This window comes from Piliocolobus tephrosceles, chromosome 18, assembly GCF_002776525.5.
Source record: "Piliocolobus tephrosceles isolate RC106 chromosome 18, ASM277652v3, whole genome shotgun sequence".
Lineage (NCBI taxonomy): Eukaryota > Metazoa > Chordata > Mammalia > Primates > Cercopithecidae > Piliocolobus > Piliocolobus tephrosceles.
The window spans coordinates 31533787-31549362 of NC_045451.1; the positions used below are offsets into that span (position 1 = coordinate 31533787).

Sequence of the window (15576 nt, forward strand, 5' to 3'; positions counted from 1 at the left end):
AGGGGGACTTGCCAGAAAGGGAGGAGGAGACCCAGGGAGCAGAGGGTTTCAAGAAGGAGGTGATGATTGTCGCTGACTACTGCTACAGGATGAGGCTGAAATGCATTCCCTGGATTAAGAACGTGGCAGTTTGGGTGGGAACAGCTTCAGACAGATGGAGGGGGAGTAAGCCACACTGCAGTGAGGAGAGAATGGAAGAGAGGGAGTGTAGAGAGCAAGTGCTCCTCCAAGCAAAGAGGGAGAGAGTGAGAATGAGTATGAAGTGCAATGGGAGCACCAAGAAGGATGACTCATGCCCTGGGGAGTTAGGAGAGACATCATGAGGACAAGACATAAGCTGGGTTTTGAAGGTTCAATAGGAGTTTTCTAAGCAGAGAAGGGGGTCTTTGTGCCAAGGTGAATAAAAAATGATAGATTAGGAAAACAGTAGGTCACTTGGTGTGGCCAAAGGACAGGAAACAGTGGCAGGGAGGGAGGAGGAAGGGGCTAAAAATGTAGGGTGGATGTGTTTGCAGCCATCAGTCTCAAGATGTTTGAACAGAAATGTGTCTAAGTCCATTCAGGCTGCCATAACAAAGTACCATAGACTAGGTGGCATATAAACAACATTTATTTCTCACAGTTATAGAGGCTAGAAAATTCAAGATTAAGGAGCTGGCAGATTCGGTTTCTGGTGAGAGGCCCATTCCTCACAGATGATGCTGTCTCAGTGTGTCCTTACACAGTGGAAGGGGCAAACAAGCTCCCTCAGGCCTCTTTTAAAAGGGCACTAATCCCATTCATGAGGGCTCCATCCTCATGACCTAATCACCTTCCAAAGGTTCCACCTCCTAATAGTATCACCTTGGGGGTTAGGATTTCAACACGTGAATGTTAGGGGAACACAAGCATTTAGGTCACAGCAAAGTAGTTATTTGATTGCAAAAACTTCTGTGCTCAAAAGGCTATTATTAGCCTCTCCAGTATTTTTGCCTGACAATATAATAGGGTGCCTCCAAATAGTGTCATAAAAGCCACAGAAGTAATTTCAGCAAAAGATGAGCATGTTTTGTGATTGCAAGTGTTTTGCCCTCAGTTCCCCTTTCTATGGAACGACACCAGATGAGAAGGAAGGTGGCATAGTTAGCAACTCACCAGCAAAGAGCATTCTCCCCGTAAGCATCTCAGCCAGGATGCAGCCGGCGGCCCACATGTCGATGGCTTTGGTGTAGTTATTGGGGGAGAGGAGCAGTCGTGGGGAGCGGTACCACTTTGTTACCAACCCTTCTGACAGATAACCCTGAAAGACAAAATTGCTGGTCCCACTGATCAGTCATTTTTGGATACCCTTCCTCCCACACCTCTTCCAGTTTCTCCTCCCATGAAACAGACCTCTTTCAGGGTCCCTTTCATTCTTGCTCCTTTCCCATTGATCTTGAAGGAGCATGAGTGAACAGAGGTCTGGTTAGAGGGATTGGGCCTGGTTTGTGGGGTTAAAATGCTTTGGTGAGAGAATCTTATGAGAGCTGAGGGTTCTCCCTTGTAGAAAGGAATTCAGGTTATCAATATTTTAGAATATTGATAACCTCAACTTGATGTAACTCTGCCCTCGTTTAGTAAGAAGATGGGTGAACAGGAGCCCTGCTCAAGTTTATTACTGCCAGCAACAGAGTAACCATGAGACACTGGCATTTTCTTTATCCAGTGGATGAGTCTCAGAAGTAGCCATATGCTTGAACTCAAGCTGGTTGCTTTGACACTGAAGATTAGAATTAATGCTGCCACAAAGCCAGGCATGAGGCTCCTGGCTGAGAACAGATAAGGCCACCTTATCTGTCTTAGCATGTTCCTGGATGCAGGAAAATGCTATGTGGAATCAGCCCTGGACAACAAAGTAGACACAGCTTTCACTGGTCCATGAGATTCTGGGAGTTTGACCTAGTGTCTTTTGGGGGGATAAATGTTCTAGCTGATTTTGCTCACGGCTCAGTGATTCATAGTCTGAGATGGACTCCCTTCTTATGGTATATAGTGAGGACATATACCCATATATGACTTAGGAAAATATACCCAGGGAATTTTTCTACATAATTCAGAAATTGTTTTCTACATAATTCAGAAAACTGGGCCAAGAGTGACATCTAGGCAATGTCCATTTGAATTCCCTAGTACAGTCTTTCTAAAGTAAGAAAATAAAATGTATAGATCCACTGGGGTTAAGGCGTGACAGTTAGGACCAAGGAGATCCAATGGGAGATTCCAGGGATGGTCTTTTAGTTCACAGTTTAGCATCTGCACTTTCCTTTCTACAGATGCGGAAGTATCACATCACAGTCTCAGGTTAAAGCAGATGAAAAGTTAAGAAGCCTAGGACCCAGGAGTTTTTGACCCATTAATCTGAAATCCTTTCATTTGTTCAGCAAAGATTTATTAAATGTCTAAAACCTGTGGAAAGCCCTGAATGAGGACAGCAGTTTCCTCCCCTCTGTGGCACATATTTCCTCTGAGTAGAGCCTCAAACTGGTAGAAGGAAAGAGGAAAAGCAGAAGATACCTTTCAGCTGGAAATGACTAGAGCATCCCATGCCCTGGCCTCAATACTCTCACCAAAATGAACTCCTCAGAATTTGTAGGATGTGCCCTTTTCTTCTGTCCTTTGCGCATTTGCCTGTGTACCTTCCATGAGGGATATCCTCATACTCATCGCGCTACCGGCTGAGATGCTCAGGCCGGCTTCCTCTCAGAGGCTTCCTTGTTTTGTTGGTGTTTTCTTTACTTCTTTGCATCCCCACCCCTCCAAGGACCACAGCTACTGGGCATTGCCCAGCCCCATGCTTCCTAAGAAGTGTTCAATAAATAAACATTGCTGAACTGTTAAATGAATGAATGAAAAAGAAACATCTCATATGGTCTGAACCTCCTCCCAAATTTAGGTACCTTCTGCAGGGTCCACTGATCCTCTTCTTTTATACACTTGACTACAAGGTGGTCCAGGTTCCACTTTCCAAGGTGGGTATGGAGTTTACGTAAGTTGATAGCCACTTATGCCTTATCTTGTTCCAAAAAAGGATTGGCCCATGTAATTTTTATAAGAGTTTAATTGCTTTAAAAGTCAAGTTTATTGAGGTATAATTTACATAGGGTAAAATTCACCAGTTCTATGAGTTTTGACAAAAGTATAGAGTCATGTGAACACCATCACAATCAAGATACATAACAATTCCATCATCTCAAACAATTCCCTTATGCCTTCTTCTGGTCACCCCTAGTCCCAGCCCCTAGCAACTGCTCTTTTCTGTCTCTTTAGTTTTACCTTCTGTATAAATGGAATGACAGTATGTAGCCTTTTGAGTCTGAATTCCTTCACTTAGCACATTGCATGTGAGACTCATCCATGGTGTGTGTACAGTAGACTGTTAGGAATTTAAGTTCAATTCTAAAAGTTACAGGAACAAGCCAAATACTATCTATAGAAGTTCATTTCTGGGTGGGTGGGTTCTAAAACAATAGTCTGGTTTTATTTTCAGAGGGTGAGACTGTCAGGGAAAGACTAAAGCAAGAGTACCCAGTGGGGAGGTAGCTTCAGGGGAGTTTTCTCTGATATGTAAATGCACAGTCTTTTATGAAACAGAATGGTCTGGAATTGACATCTGCCTCTCCTCAGAGTCTAGAGCTAAAGAAAAATAGGGACAGGGAGCTTTCTTCTCAAACACTTGCCCTGAAAGTAAAAGAAAGATGTTGACATGAGTAAGGCTGCCCTTGGGTCAGAATTACGCACCAGGTCATGACAGGAGCTAAGAAAGTTGCTCTCCAGCTATTCCTCTTTTTCTTTCTTTCTTTTTTTTTTTAAATGAAAAACAAGAACCTGCTGAATTTTTAATTATTATTATACTTTAAGTTCTAGGGTATGTGTGCACAACATGCAGGTTTGTTACATATGTATACATGTGCCATGTTGGTGTGCTGCGCCCATTAACTCATCATTTACATTAGGTATATCTCCTAATGCTCTCTCTCTCCCCTCTCCCCACCCCACAACAGGCCCCAGTGTGTGATATTCCCCTTTCTGTGTCCAAGTGTTCTCATTGTTCAATTCCCACCTATGAGTGAGAACATGAGGTGTTTGGTTTTCTGTCCTTGTGATAGTTTGCTAAGAATGATGGTTTCCAGCTTCATCCATGTCCCTACAAAGGACACGGACTCATCCTTTTTTATGGCTGCATAGTATTCCATGGTGTATATGTGCCACATTTTCTTAATCTAGTCTATCATTGGTGGACATATGGGTTGGTTCCGAGTCTTTGCTATTGTGAATAGTGCCACAATAAACATACGTGTGCATGTGTCTTTATAGTAGCATGATTTATAATCCTTTGGGTATATACCCAGTAATGGGATGGCTGGGTCAAATGGTATTTCTAGTTCTAGATCCTTGAGGAATTGCTATACTGTTTTCCACAATGGTTGAACTAGTTTACAGTTCCACCAACAGTGTAAAAGTGTTCCTATTTCTCCACATCCTCTCCAGCACCTGTTTCCTGACTTTTTAACGATCGCCATTCTAACTGGTGTGAGATGGTATCTCTTTGTGAGAACCTACTGAATTTTTTACTAGCTATCTTCCTATGGTTACTTGTTCTTCACACTCTTTAAAAAAACATAAAAAGGATTTTTTGTTTGTTTTTGTTTTCTTTGAGACAGGTTCTCGTGTTGTCGCCCAGGCTAGCGCATGCAGTGGCGCAACAGTGACTCACTACAACCTCTGCCTCCCAGGCTCAAGGGATCCTCCCACCTCAGCCTCCCAAGGAGCTGGGACCACAGGTGCACACCAACACACCCAGTTAATTGTTGTATGTTTTGTAGAGATGGGGTTTCGTCATGTTGCCCAAGCTAGTCTCAAACTCCTGAGCTCACACAGTCTGCCCACCTCGGCCTTTCGAAGTGCTGGGATTATAGGCATGAGCCACTGCACCCGACCCTTAAGGGGGATTTGTTGATATGTCTCAGAAGCCACAGGGCTGAGAAGAATTTGGGAAGGTGCAGTGTGTTCTGCCAAGCTGGTGCAAGAGAAGTCCCAGGAAGGGGAGACTGGAATATATGGGAAGCTCCATTTTCAGGTCTGGGGGAAGAAACAGTGGACCGGGGTCCTGCTGTCAGCTGAGCTGAGCCCTGGGTATCTGAATGGGAGAGGCTCTGGGGCCCACAACATGGTACTGGTGATCAGAATTCAAGAGAGGAGTTTCAGTCGAGTGAATGGGGTGAAATTAGGGATAATTTTCTAAAAAAAAAAAATCTTTAAAGACTACCCAGAAGTGGAGACCCAATTTTATTAAAAGAGCTCATAAATCAATAAGTATATTGGCTCAAAAAAAATCTTCAAATAGCCTTCTGCCCAAGCCTGCGGGGTGAGGATAATTTCAGCTCCATTTGGATGTAGAGAGGAACATGTCTCTGTGATCAGACCTGGTCTCCCCAGGCAGGGCATGCCCATGCACAGGGTGGCCAAGGAGGGAGTGGGCAGGGGAGCAGGCACACTCGGTGCACAAGCGGGTGCGTCTGCATGCGGTTGTTGCAGGCCAGCTGGGGCCAGCCTCTGGTGTGAGGCTTTGCGACATCACTGCTCTGAGAAGACATGAAGTGCACGCTCCCACAGTTCTCTGTGACCACCACTCAGAGCACAAGAACAAGACAGGAGTGGCCCCTTCCTAGTCATCTCTTTCCTCCAACACCTTGTTCCCACTGGGAGGCAGATGAACATGGTTTCCTTTCTAGACCCTTTTAAGGGGCCTTGCGGCCTTCATCAGCTATTGCTCCCATCTACCCATTTTGCTGTCCCTTTAGAGTCACGTACAGCCCATGGGAGGCTTTGACTTTGAAAGCTTCAAAGGTGTTTGGGAAATAATCTAGCAGCAGCTGCCCTGTGAAGAGCATAATTAGGGGCCCCTGAAGGATCTAGAGAGAAGGTATAATTAAAGCTCTGAGCATTCTCTTTGCAGAGGGGACAGGGAAGCAGCCCTCCATCCCAGCTGCCGGCTGGGGAATTTAGAACAGCCTGGATCAAAGTCACTCCAGAAGGGTGGGCACTCTGAGCTGCTCCAGCGAGCCCGTCCTGGGTGGGCACGAGTTCTGATCTGGAGCCAAGTCTCCTGTGCCTGCCCTTGCTGTGCCCCCATTGCCTGATCTCTTGCATGTGGGAGTTGGAAGGCTGGGGGAGAAGGCACAATCCAATAAACTTTCTACTACACCCTTAATGGTAATGTGCCTGCTAATCCCTCACGGGTATGATGAATTAATTAATTTATTTATTTAGAGACAGAGTCTCGCTCTGTCACCCAGGCTGGAGTGTAGTGGTGTGATCGCGGCTCACTGCAAGCTCCGCCTCCCAGGTTCATGCCGTTCTACTGCCTCAGCCTCCCGAGTAGCTGGGACTACAGGTGCCCGCCACCACACCTGGCTAACTTTTTTTGTGTTTTTAGTAGATGTGGGGTTTCACTGTGTTAGCCAGGATGGTCTCAATCTCCTGACCTCGTGATCCGCCCGCCTCGGCCTCCCAAAGTGCTGGGATTACAGGTGTGAGCCACCATGCCCAGCCTATTTATTTACTTATTTGAGATAGGGTCTCACTCTTTTGCCCAGGCTAGAGTGCAGTGGTGCCATCTCGGCTCTCTGCAACCTCTGCCTCCTGGGTTCAAGCGATCCTCCCACCTCAGCCTCCCAAGTAGCTGAGACTACGGGCACATGCCACCATACTTGGCTAATTTTTGTATTTTTTGTAGAGACAGTGTTTTGCCATGTTGACAAGGCTGGTATCGAACTCCTGAGCTCAAGGGATCCTCCTACCTGTCTTCCAAAGTGCTGGGATTACAGTTGTGAGCCACCGCACCTGGCCTGGTATGGTATGGTGAATTTAAATGAGACAACATTCTCCCAAGAATAAAACCCCAGTCAACTTTAGCTCTGGCGGCGGGGAGGACAGGGTGGGAAGGGTCGCTTTTCCTTTCATGCTGAAGCAATGTTTAGGGCTGCCCCTGTTTCCAGGCTAGGATGATGAGAGTTTCTGACAGCCTTGCCTCCCCAACCAGAAGTTTCTGCAACGTGTCCTGGAAGCCTAACGTGTGTGTCTCTGTGTGAAGGATGGGAAAACGATTAAGATCATCTCTTGTCTTTTTTTTGTTGTTGTTGAGACGGAGTCTCGCTCTGTCGCCCAGGCTGGAGTGCAGTGGCTGGATCTCAGCTCACTGCAAGCTCTGCCTCCCAGGTTTACGCCATTCTCCTGCCTCAGCCTCCCGAGTAGCTGGGACTACAGGCGCCCGCCACCGCGCCGGCTAGTTTTTTGTGTTTTTTTAGTAGAGATGGGGTTTCACTGTGTTAGCCAGGATGGTCTCGATGTCCTGACCTCGTGATCCACCCGTCTCAGCCTCCCAAAGTGCTGGGATTACAGGCTTGAGCCACTGTGCCCGGCCACTCATCCCTTGTCTTTAAAGAGCATTTCACATGGTTAGTGAGATGAAATGTTAATATGAAAAAAATGCAAGGACCAGGAAGTAATCATGGTCAACATTTCTGTGGGACTTACCCTGTGCCCAGCACTGTGTTAGTATTTTACATGAATGTGATGCAGGCCCTTCACAGAGTAGTAAAATGACTGGTTCAAGGTACTGTAACTGGGAAGTGGTCAGGGGTGTCTGGCTCCTGCACTCATCACTTTCATACTGCCAGGCCTTCCCCCATCGTCAGTGACATGCTTGTGAATTCACAAGTACTTCAAGAGAAGCGCCTGTGAATGTGCAGACCACTCGGAGCTGCCGACTTGGAGTCCTCCAATCTCCATGTTGAATGAGCTCCCCAGGGGAGGCGAATGCCCCCTCCCAGTGCGGAAGGCGTTTCAGCATAGGTTGCAGAAGGGCCACGTGTGTCTTTGCTTTTCTAATTAGCCTGGGCGGGCCTGTGCCTGTAGTGGGGTCTTTGCAAGTCTTACTAGCAGGGGGGTACTGGTGGAGCAAGGAGGCTGCAGGCTCTGTGCTCCCTCTCTACCCCATCACGCTTCCCCCAGTTCCTGGGGCAGTCTGGAGAGCAGGGGATTAGTGGACTCGGGAAGGCCCCTGGCACTGCACTTCCTTGGAAGAGGAAAAACTTAGCTTAGGGGAAAAGTGAGGCTGTGGCAGGGAGACTGTGATTCTTTCAGGGGACTGGGTTCCCAGGAGCCCTCCTGGTGGAGGAGCAGTGGAAATCAAAGGCCTGTCGCACGAGAACTGGGCAATTTTAGTCTGGAGGACATGGAAGGGGTGGGCGTGAGAGCTGCCTGTAGACATTTGCAAGGCTGTCATGTAGAAGAGGAGCTAAGCTTGTTCTCTGAGGCTCTGGGGACAGCTGAGAGCCAATGTGTGAGACAGAAATCTATGCGACATGATAATACCAGCTAACATTTATTGAGCTCCTCAGACTGTTTTATCTGCTTTATATAGATTCACTCATTTCATCCTCACAGCAATCCCATGAGGTAGGGACTGTCATCATAGTTATTTTTACAGGGAGGAAACTGAGGCACAGAGAGGGTAAGCAGCCTGTCCGTACTCACACAGGCTATAAGCGGCACAGCTGGAATTCAACCCCAGGCTGTGCAGATGTAACTCCTTTGATCTGAATAGAGGGCTCCACTGCGTCGCACATAAGAGAGACCTCCAAGGCTGCCAGGGTTGTCCGTGGGGGCCTGGGCTATCTAGACAAGCAGAGGGTCCAAGCACAGAACAGTCTCGTGGAGAGATGTGCCAAAACCATCTTCCTGGTGGAGGCCCTAACGCTTGGCTTCTCAAACTTTGGGGTGCTCTCAGATCCCTTGAGGACCTTGACTGGTAAAGCGCAGGTTCCATTTCTCAGTCTAAACAAGGTGATGCTGACGTTGCAGTTCAGATGACCACACTTGGACCAGGAAGTCCCTAGATGGTCTTTATGATACTGGCCTGCCCTAAGAAATTATGATTTGCTTTACTTACAGGCCAGGCAGATTTCTCAAACCGAGCAGCAGACTGACCTATAATAGGGATTAATTCTTTGAGTTACAGACACTCATCAAGAGATCATTTAGAAGAACAATATCCTCCCAGAGGTCCCACTGAAGCAGACATATACAGCCTCTCTTCTGTAGTCATCTCCCTCTGAAGGCATAATTCTTATTTGTGCCAATGTACATATGAGGCACATGAGAAACCTTTTTAGAGGAATAATACCACAGCCAAACAGCAAATTCTTTCCATTAAACTCATTTCCAGGAAAGCATGCAGCAGGGACTCTCTCAAATTGAAGGAGGGAACACATCACAAAGCCTGGCTCACGTCGCAATCACTGATAACTCATCTGGCACGTTCTATTATGCAGCTAAAGTAAACGTGGGTGAAGAAATAGTATGGCTACATCAGCTGCACTGGATTTTCATAAACTTCTAAGATGCCCTAAATGCGAAATCTGCTGATCCCCTTTCAGGGCTGCCCCTTCCCCACTCCACCTCTGGGGGATCCTGGACAGATCCTGAAATTCACCATCTCTTCCCAGGTTTCCATGGAAATCAACCAAAAGCTCATATAAATTCCCATAGGCCTGCAGGCCCTTGTTGGACACTCCAGGCCCTGTGTGGTCACTTCCTTTTACTTTAAAAAAATTATAATAAAATTGCCATAAAAAATTTAATTGTGATAAAATACACATACCATAAAGTTCACCATTTTAACCGTTAAGCATACAGTTCAGTGGCATTAAGCACATTCACGATGCTGTACAACCATCGCCACCATCCATCTCCAGAACTTTTTTTTTTTTTTTTGCGACAGAGCTTCACTGTGTTGACCAGCCTGGAGTGCAGTGGCGTGATCATGACTCACTGCAGTCTCCCAGTGAGACTCACAAGCGCAAGTGATCCTCGGGCTTTAACCCCCGAGAGTGATTGGGACTACAGGTGCACGCCACCATGCCTTGCTAATTTTTGTATTTTTTGTAGAGATGGGGTTTTGCCATTTTGCTGAGGCTGCTCTTGAACTCCTGAGCTCAAGTGATCTGTCTGCCTCCTCAGCCTCCCAAAGTGCTGGGATTACAGGCATGAGCCACTGTACCCAGCCAAGAACTCTTTTCATCTTGCAAAACTGAAAGTCTGTCTCCCTTAAACAATGACTCCCCATTGTTCTTGCCCCCTGCCTCTGGCAACCACCATGCTACTTTCTATCTGTATGGGTTTGATGGCTCTAGGGACCTCACAGAAGCAGAATCATACAGGCTTTGTCCTTTCGCATCTGGCTTATTTCACTTAGCGTAATGTACTTCTCCATACTTTTAAGCAGCAGGAAAGTGGGAGCAATGGAGTTGGGCTTCTTTTTAAAAAGCACTTTGGTGAAATGTGGTTGTCTTCTAATTCAACTAGAGCTCACCATCTGATAAAAGCTTTCAACGTTATCCTCATGGGGTCCAAATCATGAACTCTGAATCCTATTACAGTTCAAAGACAGGATAACATGTTCTGTTTGTTCAGTGATGTACCAGGACTGGCAGATCCATTACTACCATCCTCACCAGGACCAGTGGCTGGGCTGGGTAGAGAGGTGGGTGAAGGGATGATTTGGTTGGGCTGCTTCTGCCTCAGTTTCCTTATCTTCTTCTGCTGGAGGGGCTACAAGTTCTCCTGTGTGGGGTATTAGCATCCTGGGGTGCTGCATGACAATCGACAGTAATCTTTAAGTGAGGAGCCCTGCTAGGCCAAAGTGATTAATTTTTAATAGGCCAGCCTGTGTGCAAATGGCTTCTTTTAGTAAGATGCATTAACTGTCAAACCACAAATAGACATCTGTCATGCTGGCTTTCAAGGGGAAATCTGGTGGTACCCTACAGCAGTGACTCTCAGACCTGCTACAGGCTGGAAGCACCTGGGGAACTTAAAAAAAAATCCTGACGTTCAGGCCCCCTGCTAGGCCAATCACATCCGAATGGGGCTTGGGGGCGGGGGCCAGCATCCCTAGAGGTCTTGAGTTCACCTGCTTTGGAAAGGTAAGTAGTATTTTCATGGTTCCTGAATGAGTACAGGTTTCTATTTCTACCTCCCCTCAGGATGAGATAAATCCTTGAGTAGCCACAGAGGTTTTCCCCAGATGGCTGAACCATAGGAAGTAAAAATTTACTGAAAAATCACTGATCATAGTAATAGCTATCGTTTATTGAGAAATTATGAAGTGCCAGGCACCGTGCCAAGTACTGCTTTATTAATAGTGCATTTAATTATCAAATTGATCCTGTGAAACAGGTAGAGAGAGGGGGCTAACCTGAGCAAGATCAAATTAACAATAATTGGCAGAGCTGAGATCTGATCCCAGCAGTGAGCAAAACAAAGTCCCTGTAATCATGGAGGGCACACTTTGGATGGAAAGACAGCTGAACAAACAAATGTATGATATGTCTAGTAGAGATAAATGCAAGGAATGGAAATAAAGCAGGTAAGGAGATAGAGAGTGATGGGGTGGGTGGTCCGGAAAGGCCTCTGGTATAAGGAGACGTTTGAGCAGAGACCAGAGTCAAGGGGTGAGCCATGTGACCATGTGGTAGAAGAAATGAGACGTTTGTCTGTGAGTCCCAGGCCTCCCCTTTCTGTCCCCTACCTCTTCCCCTGAGGAGGGTGGAATCTTTCTCCTTCTTCCTAGCAAATTTTCCTCTCAGCTCCCTTATTAACATCCAGGTATATAACTGAGAGCATATTAGAGAGCAGAGGGCATATTTGTTGACATCCACTCTGTACGAGGGATTTTGCCAGCAGTAGCTCAGCTCACCTCCTGAGAACCCTGTTGAAGGTAAGTGGTTTTTTTTTTTTTTTTTTTTTTTTTTGAGATGGAGTCTCGCTCTGTCGCCCGGGCTGGAGTGCAGTGGCTGGATCTCAGCTCACTGCAAGCTCCGCCTCCCGGGTTTACGCCATTCTCCTGCCTCAGCCTCCCGAGTAGCTGGGACTACAGACGCCCGCCACCTCGCCCGGCTAGCTTTTTGTATTTTTTAGTAGAGACGGGGTTTCACCGTGTTAGCCAGGATGGTCTCGATCTCCTGACCTCGTGATCCGCCCGTCTCGGCCTCCCGAAGTGCTGGGATTACAGGCTTGAGCCACCGCGCCTGGCCGGTAAGTGTTTATTTTTCATTTTACATTTGGGGATATTACTGCAGGACTCTCCCTCTGGCTTAACTGGCAAAGCTTTGTGTTCACATGGCATCCTGGACCCCTTCATCTAACTTCATCACTCTATAGCAGGGGCAGCAGTGAGGGCTCCTGAAGGCAAGAGCCAGTTGTTTCCCCTCTGTCTGCCATGCACCCCTGTACAGGATAGGTGCTCACTTACAATCAGGTGAATGAATGGAGTAAAAACGTTGAGCTAAAGGAATGATTGATATGCCCACGAAATTCAGGAACTGACCACCAGTCAGGAGAAAATTAGTTTGAAGTTTAATTGCCATGTAAAAATCTCAGGACAAAGGTAATGTCTGTGCCTAAGTCTAGCCCTCTGCCATGTGGGGTATGGGTCCGGCTTTCTATTGAACATGCTCTTTGTGCTACTGTGTGGAAACCAGACCCCTCACGCTGTTAATCTTGCCTGGGACCAACCTGGAGGTCAGACTCAGAGCTTTATTGCACCCCTCCGCACCTCTACCCTCAAAAAGAAAGAAAGAAAATGTGAGTCCAAAAGCACTTTTGAGAAATGGGTAATAATAACGGCCACCTGCCAGGTGCTGACCATGTGCTAGGGGTGCTCCTCACCCTCTGTCTCCTTCCATTTGGTCATCATGATGCTCTCCCAGGGTGGCTGCTGTCATTGTCCCTGCTCCACAGAAGAGGATGCAGAGGCGGGGAGGGTAACGACACAGCATAGTCCAACATCACAGTCCTCCATTAGGCCTCCAGGCCCCAAAGTTCCCCTCCGATGCCAGCCTCTTCACAGCTGCTCCCACCCCACAGGACTGGAACTCTCCCCAGTTTGACTTGCAGAGAACACTCAGAAGAACAAAAGGAACTTCCCTGACTTCTCCCTTCTCAGAAGGCTCTGGAATGTGACCCACAACTGTTGCGGGAAGTCAGGGACCCTGAATGGAGGGACTGGCTGAAGCCACAGCAGAAGAACATAAATTGTGAACATTTCATGGACATTTATTAGTTCCCAAAATTAATACTTTTATAATTTCTTATGCCTGTCTTTACTGTAATCTCTGAACATAAACTGTGAAGATTTCATAGACATTTATCACTTCCCCAATCAGTACTCTTATAATTTATTATGCCTGTCTTTAATCTTTTAATCCCGTCATCTTCGTAAGCTGAGGATGTATGTCACCTCAGGACCCTGTGATGATTGTGTTAACTGTACAAATTGTAAAACATGTGTTTGAACAATATGAAATCAGTGCACCCTGAAAAAGAACAGAATAACAGCGATTTTCAGGGAACAAGGGAGATAACCATAAGGTCTGACTGCCTGTGGGATCGGGCAGAACAGAGCCATGTTTTTTTCTTGCAGGGAGCCTATAGACTGACTTGTGAGTAGGAGAAATATCACTAAATTCTTTTCCCAGCAAGGAATATTAATAATTGATAACCCTGGGGAAGGAATGCATTCCCAGGGGTAGGTCTATAAACATCTGCTCTGAGAATGTTTGTCGTATGCGGTTGAGATAAGATGAAATATGCCCTGGTCTCCTGTAGTGCCCTCAGGCTTACTAGGATTGGGAAATTCCAGCCTACCAAATTCTAGTCAGACCAGTTGTCTACTCTCAAACCCTGTTTCCTGTTAAGATGTTTATCAAGACAATGAGTGCCTGGTGGGACATGGACCCTCATCAGTAATTCTAATTTCACCCTTGCCTTGTGATCTTGCTCTGCCCTCTGCCTTGTGATCTTTTATTGCCCTTTGAAGCATGTGATCTCTGTGACCCACTCCCTATTTGTGCACCCCTCCCTTTTTTTTCCTTTTGTTTCTGAGATGGCGTCTCGCTCTGTCACCCAGGCTGGAGTGCAGTGGCGCGATCTTGGTTCACTGCAAGCTCCACCTCCCGGGATCATGTCATTCTCCTGCCTCAGCCTCCCAAGTAGCTGGGACTACAGGCACCTGCCGCTATGCCCGGCTAATTTTTTGTATTTTTAGTAGAGACGGGGTTTCACCATCTTAGCCAAGATGGTCTCGATCTCCTGACCTTGTGATCCACCTGCCTTGGCCTTCCAAAGTGCTGGGATTACAGGCGTGAGCCACTGTGCCCAGCCACCCCTCCCCTTTTGAAATCCCTAATAAAAACTTGCTGGTTTTGCAGCTCGGGGTCACCATCATGGTCCTACCAATATGTGATGACACTCCTGGAGGCCCAACTGTAAAATTTCTCTCTTTGTACTCTTTCTCTTTATTTCTCAGACTAGCTGACACTTAGGGAAAATAGAAAGAACCTACATTGAAATACTGGGGGCTGGTTCCTCCGATACACAACCCTTGTGATGCAGTCAGTAGACTAAGAGAAATAAGAGAGAGACACACGTCATTGTCTTGCTTCTTTTTTGGAGACAGGGTCTCTCACTTTGTCACCCAGGCTAAAGTGCAGTGGCTTGACATTCTGGGTTCAAGCAATCCTCCGGCCTCCCAAGTAGCTGGGACTACAGGCACACACCACCATGCCTGGCTAATTTTTGTATTTTTTGTAGAGACAGGGTTTCACCATGTTGGCCAGCTGGTCTTGAACTCCTGAGCTCAAACATTGCACCCACCTCAGCCTCCCAAAGTGTTAGGATTACAGGCATGAGACACCGTGCCTGGCCTTTCTTTTTTCTACTGATGTGGGATGAGGTAGAACTTAGATGGGTCTGGAGGGCGTGACAGAGTTTGGAGTCTTCAGGTAGACTCATTATACAGATGGTGTGGGAGGGAATGGAATGGGCCCTAGAGAGCTTACCTGAAGTTTTAAAAGTCTCTCTGTCACAGGGTCGACCTGGAAAGGGCAGGTGTGGGGAAGGAGGAGGCTCCTGGTGGTCCAGCCTAAATGTAGGCAGGAAATAGCTCCCTGCAGAACACTGGGGATGCCCTGCTCCTCCTGAACTTGACCACTTGCCTGTCTGGTGTGGAAGTCTCACCTACAGAGTCGCTGTTTTTAGTTAAGGTAGTAAGGTAATAGTTTCTGAAATGAATTCATATCCGAAGATGTTAATAGCTAGAAGGGGAGATAGGATGTGTGCCCAAACACCCTTGGGACAGGCTGGCAACAACCAATGAAGCTTATTTATAAAGTCTCCGAATCTTCTATATGGGGACTTAGTATGTAGCGCTTGTCAAACCTCTGTGACCACTTATCCATTTTTTTCTAGGTGCATCATGGCGACCAGTCTTTCTCAGGACAGGCTGTGAGGAATGCTGGGTAAGGTCCCTGTCAACACATCAATTCGATACCTGGGAGAGGAAACATACTGACCTGTTAAGCCCACTGTCTTCTGTTAGCAAGACTAATGTCATGGTGCCTGCTGAATGCTCTGTGTGAGTGGAGGTGCACTGCCTCCCCCACTTATCCCGAGAGCCCCTGAGTGCTGGGACCTCTTGGTGTGCCCGATGCCTGC

General features: G+C 47.0%; 1 protein-coding gene across 3 annotated transcripts in view; it reads right to left on the reverse strand.

The window, feature by feature from the left end:
• The window catches only part of MAPK4 (mitogen-activated protein kinase 4), a 175159-nt gene that overhangs the window by 13182 nt on the left and 146401 nt on the right, over positions 1-15576 (reverse strand). For all 3 annotated transcript variants that reach the window (XM_023207533.2, XM_023207534.2, XM_023207532.2), the window contains one exon: positions 1135-1279. In XM_023207533.2, coding sequence (XP_023063301.1) covers positions 1135-1192 — 58 coding nt within the window. In that variant the 5' untranslated portion in view covers positions 1193-1279. The remainder of the gene's footprint in view (positions 1-1134; positions 1280-15576) is intronic.